The 25,606-nt window shown below is 42.3% G+C and overlaps 1 protein-coding gene across 2 annotated transcripts in view; it reads left to right on the top strand.

Moving 5' to 3' along the window:
- The window catches only part of ACACB (acetyl-CoA carboxylase beta), a 341,366-nt gene that overhangs the window by 112,462 nt on the left and 203,298 nt on the right, over positions 1-25,606 (top strand). For both annotated transcript variants that reach the window (XM_030220274.1, XM_030220272.1), the window contains exons 8-16: positions 7,128-7,237; positions 7,345-7,455; positions 9,387-9,596; positions 11,128-11,298; positions 17,805-17,966; positions 20,174-20,337; positions 20,665-20,815; positions 20,903-21,006; positions 25,295-25,376. In XM_030220274.1, coding sequence (XP_030076134.1) covers positions 7,128-7,237; positions 7,345-7,455; positions 9,387-9,596; positions 11,128-11,298; positions 17,805-17,966; positions 20,174-20,337; positions 20,665-20,815; positions 20,903-21,006; positions 25,295-25,376 — 1,265 coding nt within the window. The remainder of the gene's footprint in view (positions 1-7,127; positions 7,238-7,344; positions 7,456-9,386; positions 9,597-11,127; positions 11,299-17,804; positions 17,967-20,173; positions 20,338-20,664; positions 20,816-20,902; positions 21,007-25,294; positions 25,377-25,606) is intronic.

Genomic DNA, 25,606 nt, shown 5'->3' with positions numbered 1-25,606 from the left:
AAGAATATTAAGGCTTTGCTCATTTAGAAATTTGTAGTACACAATGATCTATAAGTTATAATCTTTATGGTTTTTATATATCGTTTTCCTAGAGGATTGTTCTGGCTCTTGATGATTTTGTAACCCGTTCTATACTACAAGGTGTTAGAGTGGGCTGTAAGACAAGATGTTATGTTACCCCAGATCTTTAAATCACCAAAGCACAGAGCAAAATAATGTTCGCTTACCCAGAGAAATGTCCTCTTCGCTTAGAACTTTTCACCCATCTTTTTGTTGTTTGACCCAAATAGGATGAGGGTAGCCATAGGCAAACGCACTATTTTCGAGTTGGCTAGCAGATTGCATCTCCTGTACTTATGCCCAGGCTGGGCTGAATCTAGAGGGTCATGTTGAGGCTCATAATGTCAGAGCCATTGAGGTCGGCCTCCATCGAGGAGATTTGCAAGGCTGCATTGTGGTCTTTGGTCCACACATTCTCATCTCACTACTGCCTTGAGCAGGATACCTGACAGGATAGCTAGTTCGGTCAGACAATTTTGCAGAATTTAGTGTCTAGAATCTAATTCCACCCTCCTAGGCTCAATTTTGATGTGTTCCAGGCTGCATCTTCAGGACTAGCTTCTATATAGTTAAAAGTTTGTATGACTTCATGGCCTGAATGTTTCGAGTCTCTTGATGTAGCATTGTTGTTTTTGGTTAGCCTGGTAGCTAGGGACTGTTATGAAATGCCTAGCACCCACCTAGGATTAACCCTACAGTCATCTGTAGGGTCTGTCCCCAGCACTGCACAGGCCCGCCTGCACCTGGGCACATGCTTTCTACTAGCGCCCTCCTCCCACTGACTGGGTCCCACTTGCCTCTGGGCTAGTCTCCCACTCAGATTATTCCCCAGTGATTTCTAGGACACTGGAACCACACTCCAGGGGTCCAAGAGCTCCCAGAAAGCACCCACGGAACCAAAATCACAAACCAGGATTCTTAGTCCAGCACAGCTGAGTCAATAAACTAAACAAGATTTATTGTCACAGAACGAACAGTGAAGAGAAAAAGGTGAGATCAGAAAACAATAATAGGTAACTGAATATGGATCAATTATGAAACTTATCTAAACATTTTGTTTACTACCTCGGCAGTTCAGGAAATATAGCTACTCAGGTGATAAAATATAACTGCTCATAGGGCCTCAGTAACGAGATCTTTCTTTGCTTCCTGGTTGAGACTGGGGAAAATCCAGTACCTTCAGGCTAGATTTGAAATCCAGGGCCAGTCAGAGCCCAGGGCATCAATTTTGAAAGTAGCTGCTTAATGGTACTGAAGATTGCCTTTCCATAAGCTTAAACTGGAAGAGAGAGAATCTTTTTCTGCAACAGCTTTAAAACTAAAACAAGTGCCATTTGCTGGCCAATTAGGAGAAATATATGTCATGAAATAATTCAGTTTTCAGGCCTAGAAACCCAGTTTCGTCACAGGGATTCCTAGATGTGAGAATATTAATGGCCTGCTTGTCCTCTGAGAAAGTGAAGTTACTCACCTGTAACACGTGTTCTCCGAGGACAGCAGGCCAAGTATTTTCATGTACCCTCTCACCTCTGTTCCTTCAGCTATGTTCTACTGAGGAACATGTGTTCGCATATCGGGCGGGAAGGCACCCATGTATGCGCAGGGGGACACTGCTAGAATTTTCTACTTGCTGTATACTCTGGCTAGCGTCCTCATTGGGCTTAGATGTCGTCACCCAGATGTGAAAATACTTGGCCTGTTGTCCTTGGAGAACAAGTAACTTGCATGTTTGGCCTCTGGCATTGAATATCCAGGTTAGTGCAGCAACCCAGAAGTTAACCTGGCAACTGGTGCCCAGTTAACTTGGTGGATAAATTTTCAGCTGCCCTAACTTTATCTGCTTACTTAACCAGTGAGAGGGCTGCATATTACTGAAGCCAGCATTTAACTGGTTAGCACTCAGTCTCTGAACCCAGACCTCCCTTAACCTGGCCAGTTGATGCTTTGGTGATCCGAGGAGGATATTCAGCAGCACTTAACTGGTTAAGTGCTGCTGAATATCCAGGCATGGCCAGTTCTGCAGGGTTTAACCAGGCAGGAGCCTCTTCTGCCTGGCCCCTTTTGAATATCGACTCCTTAACTGCTTAATTATTGCATTAATTTATTGCTTACTTTATTTTTTGTCTATTAGATTGTAAGCTCTTTGAGCAGGGACTGTCTTTCTTCTATGTTTGTGCAGCGCTGCGTATGCCTTGAAGCGCTATAGAAATGCTAAATAGTAGTAGTAGTAGTAGTAGTAGTAGTAATATCAATAGTTATAGAACTGGACTAGTGATGACGTAGTATATATTAAATGAATCATGTGCAGTGTTTGAAATAGTCCTCCAGGATTTAATTGACATGTAATGTACTCCCACTTCTGCCATTAAATTAGGGTTGTTTTTAAAAATTTTGAGTATATTTTTCTTGTACACCTATAAGCCCGAAAGCTATTGAAGTGGTGTATATTCAATTGCATTAGGTATTTTTCTGTCCCTGAAGGTTTCACATTCTGAGTTTGTATCTGAGGCAATGGAAGGTTAAATGACTTGCCTAAGATCACAAGGAGCTGCAGTGGGATTTGAACCTGGCTTCCATGGTTCTCATCCTGCTGCTCTAATTATTAAGCAGCTACTCCTCGCCAGGGTGGCAGGATTATGTATAGTGAGTGCATTTTTCCTTGAAATACACACAACTCTTGACCATCTCCTCCCCAGGCAGACCCCTTTCTCTCACCTCCTCTGCTAAGTGCATCCCACTTAAATATAGTCTTTCCTCTTCTGTCACCCCCCCCCCCCAAAAAAAAAAAAAAATCTCATTCTCTGCTTGTTATCTTTTGTCAGTCCCAATTGAGTTCCTAGACAATTCATTCTGCTCCTGGCTGCTTGGGGGTAGGAGGGCCTGCTGCTGCATGTCTGCTTTTTAACAGTTGTTTGCAGCTACTGGGAACCTGGCTTTTTGGTACCATGCCTACTTATTTCTTGACTTGGACATGTTCCATGTAGCCCATCCTTCTGTGTTGCTGCTTCCTGGTAACATTGATGAAAGGGTTATGCTACCTGAGTCTAATTCACTGCCCAATTGATTTTGAGCTGTGGCAGGGGGGTGCATGTTGATTTCACCACCTACCTTCTGGTTCTGCCTCTGTTCATGTCGGCATTGAAAATTGGCTCTTCTGAGATGAGTAGGTGGTTTAAAAAAATTTTTTTTAAACCATAATCGTATGATAGCAGTGACCTTGCCCCCAAAGAACTACATTTAGGCAAAGGGTTGTTAAGTGACATATTCCAATTTTAAGGAATAAGGGGTGAATAATGATCAAAATGGATTCTTGTGGTTTGTTCTGTGCTATAAGCACTAAGCTACTACTACTACTTATCATTTCTAAAGCGCTACTAGATGTATTCAGTGTTGTACACTTGAACATGAAGAGACAGTCCCTGCTCGACAGAGCTTACAATCTAATTAGGACAGACAAACAAGAGATAAGGAAATATTAAAGTGAGGATGATAAAATAAGGGTTCTGAACAAGTGAATAAGGGTTAGGAGTTAAAAGCAGCATCAAAAAGGTGGGCTTTTAGCTTAGATTTGAAGATGGCCAGAGATGGAGCTTGATGTACCGGCTCAGGAAGTCTATTCCAGTCATATGGTGCAGCAAAATAAAAGGAACGGAGTCTGGAGTTAGCGGTGGAGGAGAAGGGTGCAGATAAGAGAGATTTACTCAGTGAACGGAGTTCCCAGGGAGGAATGTAGGGAGAGATGAGTGGAGAGGTACTGAGGATCTGCAGAGTGAATGCACTTATAGGTCAATAAGAGGAGTTTGAATTGTATGCGGAAACAGATGGGAAGCCAGTGAAGTGACTTGAGGAGAGGGCTAATATGAGCATAATGACACTGGCGGAATATTAGTCATGCAGCAGAATTTTGAACAGATTGAAGAGGTGAGAGATAGCTAAGTGGGAGACCTATGAGAAGCACGTTGCAAAGCAAGAGGTGATAAGAGTGTGGATGAGGGTTCTGGTAGTGTGCTCAGAAAGGAAAGGGCGAATTTTGCTGATATGATAGAGAAACGACAGGTTTTAGCAGTCTGTTGAATATGTGCAGAGAAGGAGAGGGAGGAGTCGAAGATGACCCCAAGGTTACGAGCTGATGAGACAGGAAGGATGAGAGTGTTATCCACAGAAATAGAGAATGGGGGAGGAGGAGAGGTTGGTTTAGGGGGAAAGATGAGAATCTCAGTCTTGGTCATGTTTAGTTTCAGATGGCGCTGAGACATCCAGGCAGCAATGTCAGACAGGCAGGCTGATACTTTGGCTTGGATTTCGGCTGAGATTTCTGGTGTGGAGAGGTAGATTTGGGAGTCATCAGCGTAAAGATGATACTGAAAACCAGGGGATGAGATCAGAGTACCAAGGGAAGAAGTATAGATGGAGAAAAGAAGAGGTCCCAGGACAGATCCCTGAGGTACACCAACTGACAGTGGGATAGAAGTAGAGGAGGATCCACTAGAGTATACACTAAAGGTACGCTGGGAGAGATAAGAAGAAAACCAGGAATGAACAGAGCCCTGAAATCCAAGTGAGGACAGCGTATCGAGGAGTAGGCTGTGACCAACAGTGTCAAAAGCAGCAGATAGATCGAGAAGGATGAGGATAGAATAGATACCTTTGGATCTGGCCAGGAACAGATCATTGGAGACTTTAGCAAGCACTGTTTCAGTTGAATAAAGGGGGCGAAAGCCAGATTGAAGTGGATCAAGAATAGTTTGAGATGAAAGAAAGTCAAGGCAACGGCGGTGAACAAGCAGGGAGATCTTTAGTTCCCTGTTTTATGGAAAAGGTTTGGTGTTCAGATTATTTTTAATTGTTCAGGGGGACTGTTTAGGTGGCATGGTGTTCTGGCTTTTCCTGTACTGCTGTCTTCATGAATACAAGCTTTACCTCTTATGATTTTGTTCCAGTACAGTGAAAATTCTGCACATAGGACAGTCAGGGCCTCCTTACATGGGAGGAAAAGCAAATAATTTTGTTTATGTATCATCTTGAACACAAATGTGTTCCAAAATAATGTAATCTGGTAAAGGGTAATAGGATTTGATATACTGCTTTTCTGTGGTACAATCAAAGCAGTTTACATTTATTATATGCAGGTAATTTCTCTGGCCCTACCTGCGGCAGTGGGTTAAGTGACTTGCTCAGAATCACAGGGAGCTGCAATGGGGATCAAACCCAGTTCCCCAGGTTCTCAGCCAACCACATTAACCATTAGGTGGTTGTTCCACTCCTGCATGCATGCATTACAAGGCCAAAGAAAAGCCAAGGATATAAAATGAAATGTTAAACTATGTTTTTAAGGTCTTAGTGTATATCTGAATCCTGGGATTCCAGTACAGGTCTCAGATATACATATTTGTCCCATTTTATTTACCTTGTTAGCCTTAATGATGAAACTACCATCAAATTTCTCAAACTTTTATCTATTTGCATATCCTGTCCAAATAAGAACCCACTCAGATGTGTACATCATTATTTTTAGTGTTTTGTGGGTTCAGTATCATACACAGATCAAGGGATGTTTTAATGTAAAACACGTTACTTCCTAACAATACAGACTGTTTTCTGAGACAAAAGACATCCTATGTTTGCTTTTTCCATGTGTGCTCTTTCTTTCAAAGCCACTAGGCCACTAATTTTGACTTCTCGGGGTGAAGCAAAAAAATAATAAATAAATAAAAAGGTACTGATAATTTCTGTGGAATTCCCATGTCATGAGGGAATTTTCTCTGTCACATATTTTTAAATTTATTTTAATGTATTTATTTATTTAGATTTTGCTCACACCTTTTTCAGTAGTAGCTCAAGGTGAGTTACATTCAGGTACTCTGGATATTTCTCTGTCCCAGGAGGGCTCACAATCTAAGTTTGTACCTGAGGCAATGGAGGGTTAAGTGATTTGCCCAAGATCACAAGGAGCAGCAGTGGGATTTGAACCGGCCACCTCTGGATTGCAAGACTGGTGCTCTAACCACTAGGCCAGTCCTCCACTCCATATGCCTAATTATTTTCTGAAATATTTGATGCATAATTTTGGAACCTTTGGACTTTTAGCAGCTTGATAGGATAAATCTTTATGAAAACTATAGACCTGTCTTTTGGGTTTGACGCACTGTGTATTAGATCATTTCACAAATATAAGTACATAAGTATTGCCATACTGGGACAGACCAAAAGTCCATCAAGCCCAGCATCCTGTTTCCAACAGTGGCCAATCCAGGTCACAAATACCTGGCAAGATCCTAAAAAAATACAGTACATTTTATGCTGCTTATCTCAGAAATAAGCAGTGGATTTTTCCCCCAAGTATATTTTAATAATGGTCTATGGACTTTTCTTTTAGGAAAATATCCAAACTTTTTTTAAACCCCACTAAGCTAACTGCCTTCACCAAATTTTTCTCTGATTGGGATCTTTTACTAAACTGCAGCAGAATTTGGATTTAGTGCGTACTAATGTGGGACTTTCTCGTGCTCGAGGTCCAAATTTACCGCTGTATAAAAGTTGGATATATATATATATATATATATATATATATATTATTTTTTTTTTTTTTGGTTCATGTGCTCATCTTCACGTTAGCACGTGGTGCTAGCATTTATCATCCTATTTAGGAGGTGCTAAGAGTTCCTGTGTTATCCAGTTAGCACGCACTACTGTGAATGCATTAGCTTGGATAACACTTCCACGCTCATTGTCGACCCATTGACATGCCCCCTGCAAAAAAATATGTTTAAAAAAATTAATACGTGATTAGCGTGTGGAAAAGGGGAAATTGCTGTAAAATGCTTTAATGTGTTTTCTGGTAAGTGTTTTACCGCATATTAAGTCCGCATTAGGGCTTAACGCCCTTTAGTAAAAGGGCCTCTTTGATTGGTGTGATAGGAAACAATTGAATTCTGTTGTAGCACAGAAAATTCTCAGTTTCAGGGACTTAAGAAATGAAGCTGCTTTTTGTTTTTTTGCATTTGCTTGAATTGTAGCTGCTCCTCTGCTGCATATACAGTAGTTAATTGTTTAATATGATTATGTAGGTTTGACAGTGGACTGGACCAAAGAAGATCATAAGCAAGATAAACTTATCAGTGTTCCGTCTGAGGTGTATGAACAAGGTTGTTTGAAAGATGTGGATGAAGGTTTAGAGGTAATACAGGTGTTGGTGTTTTAAAACCTGGCCTTATTTCACGTGTTAAGACATGAAAATCAATTGAAGGGGGTTGAATCTTGTCCTTTCATGTGTTGTGTATTCAGGCGGCAGAAAGAATTGGCTACCCTGTGATGATAAAAGCATCTGAAGGGGGTGGGGGCAAAGGCATACGACGAGCTGACGGTGCAGAGGACTTCCCCAACCTCTTCAGGCAGGTAAGTTGCTGCTCCCGTTGGGAAAGTATTTCTCTCTTACTCCTTCATTCCTATTAGACCATGGGTTCTCAACCCAATCTTTGAAACACATCCAGCCAGTCAGGTTTTCAGGATATCCACAATGAAGAGATATGCATACAGTGGAAGCATTGAATACAAATCTATTTCATGTATATTCACTGTGGATATCCTGAAAACCGGAATGTGTTGAGAGCCCCTGTGCTAGACTGATTGTCTTGAGTACTACGGTTGTGATGGTATAATTGAGTTAATCTTGTTGCTTCAAAATTTAGTCCAATTATTTCTAGTCACCTATTCACATTACTAGGTGGAATATGATGTTAACGTGAGAAATAATGGAACAAATAAGATAAAGTAAACACAACACATGATAAAGCAATAGCCAATAAAACAGTTTATCAGATCCCATCATGACTTGCACCACTGCATATAAAAACCACTTAAAACCCATAAAATAAGACAACACAGTATCACTCCAGTCATCACAAGAGGAGTAACCTAGCGGTTAGTGCAGCGGCCTGAGAACTTGGGGAACTGGGTTTGAATCCCACTGCAGCTCCCTGTGACTTTGGTTAAGTCACTTAACCCTCCATTGCCCCAGGTACAAAATAAGTACCTGTATATAATATGTAAACCACTTTGATTCTAACCACAGAAAGGGGGTATATCATGTCCCATCCCCTTTCACCTACATCAGCAACCACATACATACTGTAAAGCAACATCCAACAAACAGCAAATCATATGGACTGCTCTTATCTGTTGAAGCTCCCAAAAAGAACAGGGCTTAAAGTGCATCAAAGGTCAGTGCAAACAAGTGAGCCTTTACCAGTTTTTCCAACTGATGGTTGAAATGAGAGAAGTGTTCCAGTGCTATAGGAGAATTCTTGGCTAGTCCCAGGATCCCTGAAGATTTTACTACCATTTATTTGCTGACACTCCGTTGCAAATTTTAGTTTCCACTTCTTACCCCTATAGCACTGCATCCCACTAATTATTTACTGAACATGCTGTACTTTTGCACAGTGACTTCATTCCTGTGCATGTCTGCTAGAGCACTGATTACAGTTAAAAGAAATTTCTCTGAATACCACATCCCAGGCACCATAGTAAGTGACATTTCGCTCTAATCCAGTGGTGTTCGACTTGGTCCTCGGGACACACCAAACCAGTCTAGTTTTTCAGAATATCCACAACAAATATGCAAAACAGACGTCTGTACACACTGGCGGCAGTGAACGCAGATCTATCTCATATGTTCCTTGTGGATATCTTGAAATGCAGACTGGCCAGGTTTGCCCTTTAGAAAGGGAAGGGATTTTGGATTTAGCTCATACCTTTTTCAGTAGTAGCTGAAGGCATTACTTTAGGTACAGTAGGTATTTTTCCTTTCTCTTGGTGGATCACAGTCTGTCTTAACCTAAGGAAATAAAGGGTTAAATGTCTTGCCCAAGACAACAAGGAGAAGCAGTGGGATTTGAACTGGGCTCCCCTGGCTCTAAGCCCGCTGCTCTATCCATTAGGACTGGGTTGATAAACCATTACTTTAAACAACATATGTTACTAGAATGTTTTTGTTTTCTCCCCTCTTACATTTAACAACCACTCATAAAACAGCAAGAGAGAAGACCCTAGGAGTACTGTTCTTAGTAGTTCCCTGGGAAAACATTGGTTAACTACATTTGACAATATGCTTTATCCTCATTTTACTTTATGAAAACACTTATATCCCTGGGTTTTCTAAGAAGCAGTCCACTAGTGTAGACTTGATATTTGGTTAGTTGACTACCCCTTTTCTCTGGGTTAATGTTGATACAGTTTGATGTTGTATAGCGTAGTAGCAGATGTGGGGGAGATAATGAGTTGATTTCTGGTTTCTGATCTTTCTTTCCCCACTACTATCAACCCAGGTTCTGACAGAAACCCCAGGGTCGCCAGTCTTTGTGATGAAACTTGCACAGCATGCCAGACACTTAGAAGTGCAGATCCTGGCTGACCAGTATGGGAATGCAGTTTCTCTCTTTGGTCGTGACTGTTCTATTCAACGGCGCCATCAGAAGATCATTGAGGAGGCCCCAGCAACAGTAGCAGCCCCCTCCATATTTGAATATATGGAACAGGTAGATACTATGCTTCTGAGAAGTTGTGCACCTTGTTTTCCTTTTGCAATCTTTTCCAGTTCAGACTGCAGTCCTTCCAGGAGCCTAACATTGCCCATTACTAAATGAGACCAGGGAAGTGTACATCATTTCTGTGTAGTTTTCTCTATGCATAGATGCTACCTTGTTTTACTGGTCTTCTGAAGGTCTGAATTGCAAAGACTATATTTGGAAAGAGCAGCACTGTATGAAAAGTGAACAGCAGATTCTGTAACCCTAACAGGTGTGAAGGACAACAGCCCAAGCAAAGATACTGCACAAATCCAGGCCTCTTGTGTCATGGTAAATAGCCCTGGTGATGTGTTCTTTCCTTCTGTTCAGTGCCTCATTAAGTTGCCAGGTTGTTCTTAATGGTTGAAGGTTTGTTGTATATCTGTGTGTGTTGACAAACCTCTTGGTCTTTGTCATGATCTGAATTGGATAAGATGTTTATGGCAGTAATAATTTATTGCATACACACTGTACAAAAAATCTTACCTGCCTACTCTGCATATGTTTTTAAATGTATTTGAGAAATGTTACTTGTTTTGATTTTAGTATAGGTTTTGTTTTCAATCTGGAATACAGACTGGTAAAATTTCAGGCTTCTTAAGCTGAAGATGTGACAGTTGCCGTTCTGTTGCAAACATTAAGAGAATGAAAATACATCATACTGTGTGTTCTAAACCGTGCACGGTAGTATAGGATCAGTGTATAGCATGAGTTCATTACAAAAAGTTTCAGGAGAGAGTGCACAATCTTCCCCCCCCCCCCACCCCCTGCTGTGTGGCAGTACATGAGCTTTGAGCACTTCCTTTTTGGTGCTGGCATTTCAGCACTGCTGTCAGGGTGCAGAACTATTGGGCACTGGAATTTTGGATGTCCAAATAATGACATCTTAAGGCCTCCCCCCTCCCCAACGCAGTGACCTTTGGTACTTGGGAGCAGGGCCCGTGCCTTCTCACTGCTACAGCTTAGGGTTCTTGAGCAGAAGGGAAATATGGACTACCCCAAGTGTTGCCTGTGAGGAAGGACAGAACAGACTTCCTGAAGAACTGCCCTTCCTCACAGGCACCACTTGGGGCAGAGCAGGCATGGACCCTGCTCCTGAGTACCAGACGTCAGTGCATTGAAGGGAGGAGGGGAACTTTAGGGCATCCAAAATTCAAGCGCCCAAAAGTTCTGCAATCTGGCAGCAATGCTGAAATGCCAGTGCCAAAAGTCTTGCTTTGCTTAAGGAGCGCTGCCACCTTGGTACATTTTCAGAATTGCTGTTTGGCTGGAAGCAGCCATCACAATAGTGGCATGTGTCTGGTTTCCTTTTCTGGGTCTAAGTGAACCACCCTTTTGTGCACAGGCCTGACTGGCCCTGATGGATCCAAACCCACCATTTCCTCCTCCACTGTATTGCGGTGTGCAACCATATGACCGAAGCCACAGGACCAGTGTGTACAAACTTGTAAGCATTTTATTTTAGGTATATTTGAAATTCAAAGCTATATGTTGTTTTAAGTGTGCAGTGTGTCTTGCGAAGATGGTGGGCTATGTGAGTGCAGGAACCGTTGAATACCTTTATAGTGAAGATGGTGACTTCCACTTTCTGGAATTAAATCCCCGTCTCCAAGTGGAACATCCCTGTACGGAAATGATTTGTGATGTGAATTTACCAGCTGCCCAGTTACAGGTATGTCCAAGTTCATGATAACTGTTTATACATAGTAAGTAGAAATTCTTACCTGATAATTTTCTTTCCTTTTCTCCTACCAGACCATACCACTGGCATAGTTGTGTCCGTTGAATGGCTAATAGAGACAGAAAAACAAAGAAAGTAGTTCTTAGCAAGTCATTTCTTAAGAGTGTCGTGCAGCCATGGAATGTTCAGTATGTCGAATACCCAAGCAATGCTGCTCATGATTACTTGCCATCAACCAGCAAGTGGAGATAGAGAACTAAAAACTGAGCTGAGACATGTCTCTTGGCATCCGATCTGCCTCAGCCACACTAAACAAAACCAATGCACCCCCACAGAGAATACTGCAGCCAACGAACGTAGGGCTACAAGGTAGTCCCAGATGTGTCTCACCACCACGTAGTCAGGGGACAGAATTATAATTCTTGTTTCTTGGTTTTTCTTTTTCTTTTTTTTGTTTGTAAGTTATCGCTGGAGAAAGAAATGTACTATGGAAGACCATAGTCAAATTCGTGCTCCTTACCTGGAGCGAATACCGTGGTGGACTGACAGGACAGAGTATGGACTACAAAGCACAGCATATATAAAAAAGGAGATTTTCACTTCCATACCTTCCCCTGACTGCAGCAGAATGAGCAGCTACCCGCTTCCATGAAGGAAAGCCAAAATTTCCACCTGTACATGAGGGTAGAATGAAATAGTCAAGCCCAGTGGTGACAATATCCCTCAGAATGCAGACAAATAAGACCTCGAATAGTAAGCATGTTCCCCGACTCAAACCAAGAGCCCTGGAAACAGTAAAAATGATACCGTGGTGAAATACTGCAAGCCGGCGATAATGAAAACCAATTGAGTCGCAAGTAACATCTGCCAAAAAGGGCGCCAGAAATAGGGAGAAATTTGCTGCAGCAGACAATATGCACTCTTATCCGTGAAGGGAGCCTGAAAAAGACTCGCCTGGAAAAGTGGCTCCTGCAGTTATGTTGACTGTTCAGGGACAGAACTCCACAACTCCCTCCGAGTGGAGCAGAACTTAGTTTCATTAAATAAGACAAACATGAAGCAGCAAGTCTTGCCATAAAAATGTCTGACTTGCAGAAAGGTATTTAACCTTAACTTCTGCAGCACCTGGAAGGGGAGGGGCAGTGGAGGAGGAACTCAGCACCACTGTCACCCTGGCTCAGGTATATTTTAAGGATTAAGCCAAAAAGGAGCCAAATCAGATCTGCATGAAACCCCACCTGCTCTACTGACATCCAGGTACCATCTGGGACAAGAGCTGACTAAGAACACCAAAGAAGAGCTGCACAGGTAGTAACCATTTTTTTGGAGATTTAAAAAAAAAAAAAAAAAAAGTACTCAACATTCCATGGCTGCACAATACCCTTAAGGGGTGACTCACTAGGAACTACTTCCTTTGTTTTTCTATTTCCATCCACTAGTCCATGGACATAACTATTCCTATGATCTGGACTGACCTAGTATGGACACGAAGGAATGAGCAGTGACTGTGTTAACCATAAAATCTGTATTTTTCAAAACTGCTGAGCATTGGAACAGTGACTTCCCATTCAGTGAACCACTGTGGTGTTGAAAGCCCTGATGGCATTCTCATTTCCCAACTAGCAAAGGGGACATGCTCAGAGAAAAGTCATCTGGCCAGCATAACACATTTTGTTTGGGTTGCCTGCATTTGACTTTCAGGTCAGGCCTGTTCAGCTTACTGTTTTTAAGTCATCTTTCCTTAGCGTCCCTCCGGACCAGGATTGGACTCTTGGGTTGTGCTCGCCTACCAGCAGGTCCGGTCCGGAGGGACTAAAGGAAAGCAAATTAGCAGATAAGGTCTAATTTCTCCTTTAGCATTTCTATTTTGCTGATTTGAAATCTTCGTCTTCAGTGGCCTGTAATATATGTAAGACTAGAGGCGGTGCTTTTTTTTCGGGGGGGGGGGGGGGGGGGGGGGGTTGTTGTCCTTCTTGAGCTCTGCTTTCCCTTGCACCAGAAGAGCTTTGTAAATGTCCCTCAAAATGACAGTTTATTGCTGACAGCTATTGTCACTCTATACGTAGTAATATTGGTGTTAGACTAGCACTAGAAGAGTGCCATACTTTAATGGTGTCTTGTTTAACAATCGAGTATCTTCTTACCCCGAGTTTTCTTCCGAAAACTTCACTAACGTATTGCCATGTTTGATATTCTCTAAGTAGTTTGCTTTTCAGGCCCTATAGCAGCGGTTTGTTATGCTATTAAATGCATGCTTAATTTCGCAAAACCTGAACAATAACTAACTGAGAACCACTGTTACTGGCATTTCTCCCAATTTGGCGGCTGGCTTTCCAGTGAGAAATCCAGCTTTAGATAGGTTTGTACTTAGAAGAGGGGGGTGGAGAAGGGGTACTCATGGCTATTTTTAACCTACTCAGCCTTTCATTAGAAAATGAAATGGTAAGTCTTAAATTTACGTATTAGATCTGTCTGTCTGGACATCTAAAAGATTTCCCATGCTACTTGCTAATGAATTGCATTCTCTGAGAGCTCAAAAATCTATTTGATGCTAAAACCTTTTTTTTTTTTTTTTTGAAGCTTTCAGAACTGTATGTGTTAGCTCTCTGAGCATTGTAAAACTGTAGCATAGGCACTATAAGTTGGCTTCAGCTCACCCCCTTTAGACCACTGCTATTCATGTGTAGTAGAAAGTAAAATGGCCACAGCTTTATTAACTTAATGTGACACTGTAAATTAAACATCCTACACTAACTCCCAGGTTCAGCTTTATGATACAGTTAAGAAACTTCGCTTCCTGACTTGCTTGATTGGAATTGTAACAGGAGTTCTCCATAGACAGCAGGGAAGTGCAGCCACATTTGTGGTGACATCCTGATCCACTGTGCTGGAACTCTCCTTAAGCTCAAGAGAAGCTTTTTGGCTGCTTCTGTGCCCCCCCCCCCCTTTTTCCCCGCACTGGCAAAGGTTCCTCCTCCCGTCAGTCAGTATTACAGCATGCAGAGTTGTTCTTCAAAAGTTGAGGGGTTGGAGGTATGTTAAATGTGGCCATATTTCCCTGATGTCTATGGAGAACCTCTGTTACAGGTAAGCAACTCTGCTTTTTCCACAGACAAGCAGGGAACTTGCATGCATACTTATGGTGATTACTCAGCTGAGGGTCACCAGACTCCATAGAGTGTGTGTTGCAGGTGAGCGACCCTAAAAGGATGAGTGGAGGGAACTAGTAGGCAGAGATTGCGGAGAATGGCTTGCCCCATATACACTGTCCCTTGTGGTTAATATGTGGATGGAGGTCCATGTGCAGCTTTGCAAATGTTTATGATTAAAGGTGGAGCAGAAGTAAGCTGCAGATGTCGACTGATCTAATGCATTGTGGTGAGGGTTCTTTTGGTCAGACAGTAACAGAATGAAATACAGTCAGAAACCCAAGAAGAGAGCGCACTTGGAGGCTGTTAATGCCAGGATAGTTGGGTTATATGTGACAAAAAGTTGAGAAACGTGGCAGAAGTCTTGTGTAGCTCCATGGTAGAAGAGCAGGGCCCTCTTGCAGTTCAGCTGGTGATGTGTGGGGAAAAATGTGCGCAGCACGATGGATAATGAAGGTGAAAGTTGGAGACAACTTTTGGAAGGAATTGAGGATGTGTGTAGGCCATTATCTTGATCTTATCCTCTTCTCAAACTGCTCACTCTCCAGTTTCTGTGCCTCAACTCTTCCCTTCTCTGACCATCATCTGATAACTTTCACACTTAAACACCCTCCTCCCCAGTCCCATCCAATTTTAACCAATGCATTTAGGAATCTTCAGGCTATTGACCCTTCAGCTCTGTCCTCCAGTGTTTCAAATTTCTTCTCTACCATTATGCTATCCAAGTCTGTCAATGAAGCTGTCTCTTCCTATAATACTATTCTCTCCTCTGCTCTGGATACTCTCGCTCCTCCCATTCCCCGTTCTGTAAAACGTACCAATCCCCAGCCTTGGCTGACCTCTAGAATAAGCTACCTATGTTCCCGTGCCCGGTCTGCCGAACACCTTTGGCTGAAATCCTGTGCCCATGCTGACTTCATTCATTTCAAATTCTTGCAGACCTCCTTCCGGTCTGCTCTTTTACTTGCCAACAAGACTGTTACATCCAGTTAACATATTCTCTTGGCTCAAACCCTCGACATCTCTTTGACACACTGAACTCTCTCCTCAAAGTGCCTTCACCTCCAACTCCCCCTTCATTTCCCCCCCAGGCTCTGGCTGAGTACTTTCACGATAAGGTTCACAGGATTAAACTTGAATTCTCAACCAGGTCACCTCCACCTCTCCTTCCCTTAGTCCATTCTCTCAACCCTCCAACCCCTTCCTCCTTTTCTTCATTTTCTGAAATCACTGAAGAGGAAATTACACATCTTCTTTCCTCCTCGAAACTACCTACCTGTTCCTCTGATCCTATTACCACCCATCTACTTAACACTATCTCTCTTACTGTCATCCCTTTTATCTGTGATATCAATCTTTCACTTTCCACTGCGACTGTTCCTGATGCCTTCAAACATGCCGTAGTCACACCACTCCTTAAAAAAACCTTCATTGGACCCTACCTGTCCTTCCAATTATCGCCCCATCTCTCTCCTCCCTTTCCTATCCAAGATACTTGAACGGTGCTGTTCACCGCTGTTGCCTTGACTTTCTTTCATCTCAAGCTATTCTTGATCCACTTCAATCTGGCTTTCACCCCCTTCATTCAACTGAAACAGCGCTTGCTAAAGTCTCCAATGATCTGTTCCTGGCCAGATGCAAAGGTCTCTATTCTATCCTCATCCTTCTCGATCTATCTGCTGCTTTTGACACTGTTGGTCACAGTCTACTCCTTGATACACTGTCCTCACTTGGATTTCAGGGCTCTGTTCCTTCCTGGTTTTCTTCTTATCTCTCCCAGCGTACCTTTAGTGTATACTCTAGTGCATCCTCCTCTACTTCTATCCCATTGTCAGTTGGTGTACCTCAGGGATCTGTCCTGGGACCTCTTTTTTTTCCTCCATCTATACTTCTTCCCTTGGTACTCTGATCTCATCCCCTGGTTTTCAGTATCATCTTTACGCTGATGACTCCCAGATCTACCTCTCCACACCAGAAATCTCAGCCAAAATCCAGGCCAAAGTATCAGCCTGCCTGTCTGACATTGCTGCCTGGATGTCTCAGCACCATCTGAAACTAAACATGACCAAGACTGAGCTTCTTACCTTTCCCCATAAACCAACCTCTTCTCCTCCCCCATTCTCTATTTCTGTGGATAACACTCTCATCCTTCCTGTCTCATCAGCTTGTAATCTTGGGATCATCTTCGACTCCTCCCTCTCTTTCTCTGCACATATTCAGCAGACTGCTAAAACCTGTTGTTTCTTTCTCTATAATATCACCAAACTTTGCCCTTTCCTTTCTGAGCACACTACCAGAACCCTCATCCACACTCTTATCACCTCTTGCTTAGACTATTGCAACTTGCTTCTCACAGGTCTCCCACTTAGCCATCTCTCTCCTCTTCAATCTGTTCAAAATTCTGCTGCACGACTAATATTCCGCCAGTGTAGTTATGCTCATATTAGCCCTCTCCTCAAGTCACTTCACTGGCTTCCTATCCGTTTCTGCTTACAGTTCAGACTCCTCTTGTTGACTTATAAGTGCATTCACTCTGCAGCTCTTCAGTACTTCTCCACTCTCATCTCTCCCTACATTCCTCCCCGGGAACTCCGTTCACTGGGTAAATCTGTCTTATCTGCACCCTTCTCCTCCATCGCTAACTCCAGACCTGTTCCTTTTATCTTGCTGCACCATATGCCTGGAATAGACTTCCTGAGCCGGTACGTCAAGCTCCATCTCTGGCCGTCTTCAAATCTAAGCTAAAAGCCCACCTTTTTGATGCAGCTTTTAACTCCTAACCCTTATTCACTTGTTCAGAACCCTTATTTTATCATCCTCACTTTAATATTCCCTTATCTCTTGTTTGTCCTAATTAGATTGTAAGCTCTGTCGAGCAGGGACCGTCTCTCCATGTTCAAGTGTACAGTGCTGCGTACATCTAGTAGTGCTATAGAAATAAGTAGTAGTAGATCCAACTTTGTTCCTCTGTTTGATATTCCTGTGCAATCGCTTGCTTGACCTGGCTATTTTTGCTGCCCTAACACTTAACCCTTTCTGGTTGAATTGAACAAAGGCAGAATATATTGTCGTGGTTGGATAGGATGGTGCATGCATTGTTACAGTTGCTGAAACATGAGGCAGAAGGCAGCCTGGGTGTTGTGTTTAGTCATCTGCTGGCATGCACTTCCTTCTGGCCTGTTGCTTCCTGCACCTATCTCTACTCCTTCTATTGATCTCCCACCCTCTACTATTCTCTGGAGCTCTGAACTTCACTATGTGGCCATATTATAGCTGCCTTGCTTGAGTGCTGGAGATTCATCTTTCTTTTTTAAATTTACTTTTCTGTATTTTCCTTCATCTGTATAGATCGCTATGGGAATTCCCTTGCACAGGATTAAGGATATTCGTGTCCTCTTTGGAGAAAAGCCCTGGGGTGATTCCCTAATATGTTTTCAGAATCCAGTAAATGCTCCAAGCCCCAGAGGCCATGTTATTGCTGCGAGGATCACCAGTGAAAATCCTGATGAGGCAAGTTGTTGGAATTTTAATTTAAGTTTATACTGCTGGAGAAGTTTGGCAGGTATGGTAGAAACATTTATGTTTCAACATTTTTTATTGATGAAATTGAAAGTAAATAACCAACAAGCTCTACAAATTGCATATTACAGAGCCAAATCTTCCAAACATGAACATAAGAACAATCATATCATCAACAGTTTTTTTTTCCTTCCTACCCGTACCCCTCCCTACCTTCCACTTCTAATTATCAACAATTTTATTGATGACACATCATAAGAAACAGCCACCCAATTCAATATACAATGAAAAGAGACAGCATAAGCTAAGTACAAACGAAATACTAGGTTTGTCGTCAAGCGCTGTTTGACCGTTTTCTCCCCCCCCCCCCCCCCAACTTACCACCCAATCCCTCTTCTATACACCATTCTTCAAACAGATCAACAACAAACAAACAAACAAAAAAGGTGCAGGGCATGTGTTATCCAATCATACTTCTTTGCTCATATCCAAAAACCTCAAGAAACATCCAACCCATTCTGAGAAGAGTCTCCTCGCACCACCCAACACATCATATATAGTCAATTTGAATTGAGAATCAGGCTCCTGGCCCTATGCGGCAGAGAACGAATGTACACATCCCACACTTCACGAAACACCTTCAAGCGTTTGGGGGAGCCCCGGGCATCTTGACGCTCCAGAAGCATCAATGCATGCATACGATTTTTCCAAGCCCAAAAGGAGGGGCGGGGGGTAGAAACATTTAAATATCTGTCAAGCTTCCTTTAGGGACGGGGAACTTTTGGACTAGGTTATAGACAAAGTATGACTCAGATTAAATGTGAGGAAGTATTTACTGATGTGGGTAACTGAAATAGTGTACCTGATGTGCTATCAACCAAAACCATGACTGAACTTGAGCATTTTGTGGACAGATACAGAGAGCAGTGGTAAGAGCCAGAGAGGGAATAGATGCAGGTTTGGATAACTAGAAAATCTCAGTCTGCTGACAATTACTAAATTTCTGTGCTTTTACTGTATGATATGATATACAAACAATATCTGGTCATTTACTGATTTAAAGCAACCTGGTATTGTACTACTTATTTCTATAGCGCTACTAGATGTACGCTGTGGGTCCATATAATTAAAAAAAAATCTGTAGATAAGACAATTAGATGTTTGCCAACTGCCAGTGAAAGCAAAATTAACTTTTGAATATCAGCTTCTATAGATGGGCTGGGTTAAGGGCAGGACAAAAGAGGCCCAAAATATCTGGATAACAGCTATATTCAGCAGCTGTCTGGATAAGTTGGTAGTCCTGACATAACCACACTGCTAACCTATATGGATAGCAGTGCTGAATATATATACTAAAGTGCTAGACCTTAGAACAGCCTTCCTTGGTTGAATATTGACCCTATTGTCAGAGTGGAAGATATCAAAGGGCCTGATTGCCTAGGCACTGCCCAGTTAGGGCCAGGTCAGTCTGGAGGCAGAGCTAAAACTGGTTAGCGGCGATGCGATAGTAAGTGGATAAAGTTAGGACAGCAAAAAGGTTGTCCTAACTTTTTCTGCCAAGCGAGCCGGGCACCAGTCTGAATATTGACTGGGTCCTGGTTAACTTCCAGGTGGCCACACATACTCAGATATTCAATGCTGGAGCCTGGTCATGGCCTGACATTGAACATTTGGGGTTAATTCAATGTAAGTGGCTTAAACTCTGGGTGCTGCAGGCTGAATATCTACCTCAAAATGTGTTGAGCATGTTGAGAGTAATCACTGAGATGATTCTCAGAAAACTCCTTTTAATTGACATTGTTTAATATGTACATGAACACTCTTTCAGAGTCATTTAAAAAACTAGTGAAGTTTCAGCAAAGTTTCAGTAAGCTTCCTTTTGGCATACACGTGGACACTGCTTCCTCTGTGTGGCTTTATTATCAGATTATATACAAGTATGAAAGAGCCTCGGGCATAGTTGCCAGCTCTGTGGGTGCTTGGTGAAGAAGCCACATCCAGTGTTGAGCAAATTCCTTCACTGTGCCCAAGGAGGGGAAATTCAAGTTTAGCACTCCCAATCATTTTGAAAAAGTTGGTTCCTATGGTCTCAGGTTGGTGGTATCTCAAGTTGTACCATATCTCACAACTATAAAAGTTTAACATTACTTGCCTTCGAAGTCTTCACGTTTGTATGCATTTCCCTTCTTCCTCTCCAGGGTTTCAAGCCAAGCTCAGGGACTGTTCAGGAGCTGAATTTTCGTAGCAGTAAAAATGTCTGGGGTTATTTCAGCGTAGCAGCTGCTGGCGGCCTGCATGAGTTTGCCGATTCTCAGTTTGGACACTGCTTCTCCTGGGGAGAAAACCGTGAGGAGGCAATCTCGTCAGTATTCCTCTCTGTTATTTATAATTTTTCCACCACCTCCCCCCCCCCCCCCCCCCCCCCCCACAACCCTGTGTGTCTGCATGATTTTGCTTTTTTGAGGAATGGGCAAAGAAAATAAATCCCAGGTGCCACCATAGATGAGGAGTTGTGTGAAGCCTCATATACCATTGAGATTTGGTAATTTGGACTTCTTGTTTCGTTATTACACTGTTTTTCTGTGAATTATTTTTCTTTTTATGCTTTTGGGAGATTTCTGAATGCAGTTGCAAGCACACACACAGCTCTGTCTTGCTGACAGTGTGTTTTTGTGTATATCTTTTAAAGGAATATGGTGGTGGCCCTGAAGGAACTGTCCATTCGTGGGGATTTCAGAACCACAGTGGAGTACCTCATCAAATTGCTAGAGACGGAGAGTTTTCAGAATAATGATATCGACACTGGATGGCTGGATCTTCTTATTGCGGAGAAAGTGCAGGTAACAACATTGGCCTAGTTTGTTCAAACCTGTGGGGGCTTTTTAAATCCAGTTTTCTTCTCTGCTGACCCATAAATTCGTTTCCAGGCTGAGAAACCGGATACCATGCTTGGGGTGGTCTGTGGTGCTTTGAATGTAGCTGATGCACTATTCAGAACCTGCATGACGGATTTCTTACACTCTCTTGAAAGGTAAGTCATGGATTGGTATCGGTGGGTCTGGGTCATAGTGCTACATTTGGAGAGTCTGTAGCATCCTTGCAAGTGTTTTGTTTACTGTTTCTTAAAGGTATCATTTAGGTGCTCATTTTCAAAGCACATAGACTTAGAAAGTTACATAACAATTTATGTAATATTGTAAGTCTGTGCTTTGAAAATGAGCCTCCAAGTCTTAAGAATGCAGAAAAGCTATAGGAATGTAGACTGGCATGTAGATTAATGTTTTTCTATATGTTGCCATTCTGTGCAGTCAGCAGAAAGATAGAGGTGCTTGAAAAAAGCATTACTTCAAACTTTTGACTGAAATGTCTTCAATTCAGGGCTTTTTTTTTCAGGTGGTACTGAGTACCTCACCTTTTCCATTGCATACTAAAGTTGACCCATTGTCCCTAATGAAAAAGCCCAGGCTCTGCATTTAAATTCTGCCTTTTCATAGATTCTTGTGTCTGGTTGCAGGACGCCTGGTAATCATGGTGTAGGTCCTTTTGTGATTGCCCCACTCCTAAATGGTAGCCTGGCATTTGGGTACTGGCACTTTTTTTGCTAGAAACAAATGCACTGCTTAAATTCATTTATGTTTAAATCTGTTTTGTTGATGGAGTTAATCAGATACAACAGTTGAAATCACGATATAACATTCCTTAAACATGTAGCTCCATACAATTTTCCCCCCCCTCTTTCCTCCCCCCAACCCTTCCCTTCCCCGTACCCCATTCCCATTCCAACCCCAACTTTATGCAATAACTCCAACAAGTGCTTACCAATATTAAATCTCCAACCTGCTTATTCCTTTATATAGCATAAGGTCACCCCCATAACAAACACCACAATGTCATCAGTAAGCTCCCAACAGTACCCCACTCATTTAATATCATGCAAACAATGATGCGCAAGGGGCTTTGGCTCTTATAGCCCCCCGTCGCAGTATGTCACCACTGTGGAGTACATGTTCAGGGGTCCCTTGTTAAAGTTTGCTATTAGGATTTACGCATATTATAACGTATACTTGCAACAAATCAAGCTCAAAGCATAAACATACCTTACGATAGCACTCCCAATGCCAACTAAACATTATCCCGTATCTTTTCAGCCTTTTCTTCCCCCCATATGCTTAAATTCATTTAAAAATTATATATAACTTTAAGAAGGCGAGAAAGTATAATCCCCATTTCCTGGAAGTAACCAGCATTTCTTGAGCATCACCTTCAGTTGAGGGGATTGACAGGAGTGATGATAAATGAGTGAGTACAGTGGCCTGCTCTTTACTCCAGTGACAGCCTCTCCCCTCTTTTCTCTTGAAGGGGGCAGGAGGTGAGATGAGCTTGGAGAAAAAAAAAGACGATCACACATTCAAAGAATGGAAACAATCGCAAAGAAAATACAAAATCAGACAAACCAAAAGAACGCACTACAGAACTATAATAGGTCCAAACTACAAGGACACGCATAAACTCTTTTCACTTGTAAACAATCTCCTAAATACCACACCGGTCACCTCAAATAGTACAGAAACCGCATCGGCAACTAACCTAGCGAACTATTTCAGGGAAAAAATCATAAAGCTCCGACGCATGATACCAAGCAATACAACTGAGTACACAAGCATCCTTGAATGCTTAGATCCGAAACCTGGGGAATATCCAGCTGATCGATCATGGACCAACTTTGACCTGATTTCAGTAGACGAATTCACACACTGGCTCGGAAAATACGCCAAATCTCAATGCAAACTTGACATCTGCCCCATTAGCCTATTAAAAGCTGCCCCCAAACAATTCAAAAAAGACCTCATGAACCAAGTAAATTATAGACTCTTAAATGGTCTCTTCCCCACGGACAAAGGAAATATCCTTCTCACACCGCTGCCAAAAGATGCCAAGAAAAGCACAATGGACCTAACAAACTACCGACCAGTCGCTTCTGTCCCGCTCATAACAAAACTGATGGAGGGCATAGTGACAAAACAACTCACGGACTACCTAACCAAACACTCAATTCTACATGAGTCTCAATCAGGATTTAGATCAAATCATAGCACTGAAACTGTACTTGTGTCTGCAATGAATTCATTCAAAAAAACAATTGCAACCGGTAAAAACATACTCATACTACAATTTGACATGTCTAGTGCCTTCGACATGGTAGACCACGGAATATTACTACACCTGTTAGAATACTTTGGAATCGGAGGCCCAGTTCTCAACTGGTTCAAAGGCTTCCTCACCACCAGGTCCTACCAAGTAACAACGAACAATGATAGATCACCACCCTGGACACCGGAATGTGGAGTTCCTCAGGGATCCCCCCTTTCATCAACTATTTTCAACCTAATGATGATACCACTAGCCAAACTACTAGCCAATCAGAACCTTAACCCCTACATATATGCGGACAATGTTACGATCCACATCCCGTTCAAAAGTAACCTAAACGAAATAACCAACGAGATCAATCAGAGCCTCCAAATCATGCACTCTTGGGCGGACTCATTCCAGCTAAAACTGAACGCGGAAAAAACTCAATGTCTAGTTCTCACTTCCCAATACAACACAAACTACCCTACCATAACCACACCTTTCTGCCCTCTCCCCATCTCAGAAAATCTAAAAATTATTGGAGTCACTATTGATCGAAACCTCACACTTGATACCCACGTGAAGAACACAACGAAAAAAATGTTCCACTCGATGTGGAAACTCAAAAGAATAAAACCTTTTTTCCCCAAGATACGTCTTCCGCACCCTAGTACAGTCACTAGTGATAAGTCACCTGGACTACTGCAACGCTCTGTACGTAGGATGCAAAGAACAGACCATTAAAAAACTCCAAACAGCCCAGAACACTGCAGCCCGACTCATTTTTGGAAAAACCAAATACGAGAGCGCAATGCCCCTAAGAGAGAAACTGCATTGGCTCCCACTCAAGGAACGAATTGAGTTCAAGTTCTGCACGACCGTACACAAAATTATTCATGCAGATGCCCCACTCTACATGCTAAACCTAATAGACTTACCACCCACAAATGCTAGAAGATCAGCCCGCAAGTTCCTCCATTTGAACTTCCCCAACTGTAAAGGAATTAAATACAAACAGGCATACGCTACTACCTTTGCATACAAAAGAACGCACTACCCATGACCCTGAAAACCACAGACAACTTAACCAGCTTTCGCAAATCTATGAAAACACATCTCTTCAACAAGGCATACAAAAATAATCCTTAATGAAACAAATCACTCCTTACACCACCCAAATGCTTTAAACACCCCTCACACAACCTTACCTAACACCTTCTAACTAATTATTCTTTTACCTCCAGCCTATTACCGAATGTATCTAAGATTATGTAATATTGATATCATATTAACACCATGTAAGCCACATTGAGCCTGCAAAAAGGTGGGATAATGTGGGGTACAAATGCAATAAATAAATGCTAAGAAGGGGAGGGATTGGATTACGGAACAGAGTAGCTCTTTGCTGTGCTCTGTGTTCGATTTACTCTAGCCTCACCCCTTCCCTTCTGTAACCTATTCACTTGAGCAGTGGAAGGCATTTAGTTAATTGGCTTTTTTAAACATTATCTGGTGTTGCATATTTTCTGTACATACAGGATAATGGGGATTTTACTGTATATTGAAGAGGATCACAAAACTAACATGCAAATTGTTGTTCTCCACTGGAATATCCTTTGGTAGGATGTGGGATTTAGGTGCCACCATCATCTAAGGAAGGTCATAAATGTTTTTTAATGACCGGACTTGACTGTGCTGCGGTATGGTGCCTTATAGTGTAAGAGACTTGATCTGTGTACTAAGCTTAGTGGGGCGTAGGTATTTCACAGGAGTATAAATAAAAGCACTCTTTCAATAGATGCTTCAGAGATTTTTTTTTCTGTTATATAAACCAAATGGCTGTGGCTTTTCACTAGAGTTAACGTTACTCTGTAATAACATCTGTTGCAGCTTATCTTACTGTTCAGTTGATGTGTGTCAGGAAATCTTCATGTTAGGGGGGAAATCCAGTTGGTGGTGCTCGTATAACAATGGTATTTCTTTTTGTAACATGAATGCCTGGCTCCTAGCTTTGTAGAATGTAATCACAAAAGGTTTGGTATTTCTTTAGAAAGCTAACAGACATTTTAAAATTAAATGCTTTCTTGCCCCCTTCTCCCCCAGCCTCAGTAACTCCTGTGATGACATTGAGGGATGACTGTCGGTTTCTAATCCTTTTTGCTTTTTGGGTTCTAATTGTCTTCCAGAGGTCAGGTTCTACCAGCAGATACTTTGTTGAACATTGTAGATGTGGAACTCATTGCCGAGAGCATTAAATTTTCTCTCAAGGTAGGAACTGATTTGGAAGGGGTGGATGGGTGCTTAGACCTACCTTTTTCATCTCTTATTTTTCCCCTTTGTGTCCAAGCCACTTGCCTCCCCCCCCCCCCTCACCTTATCAGTGATCTTGGCCATCTTCTGCCTTTTCCTAAATTCTTTATTCTTGACCTTGTCATTTCTTTGTCATCCTGAGCATGTATCTTCTATCTGTCACACCCATTTCTATAGAAACATAGAAA

This window comes from Microcaecilia unicolor, chromosome 11, assembly GCF_901765095.1.
Source record: "Microcaecilia unicolor chromosome 11, aMicUni1.1, whole genome shotgun sequence".
Classification (NCBI taxonomy): Eukaryota; Metazoa; Chordata; class Amphibia; order Gymnophiona; family Siphonopidae; genus Microcaecilia; species Microcaecilia unicolor.
This window is presented reverse-complemented; position numbering and strand designations above follow the sequence as displayed.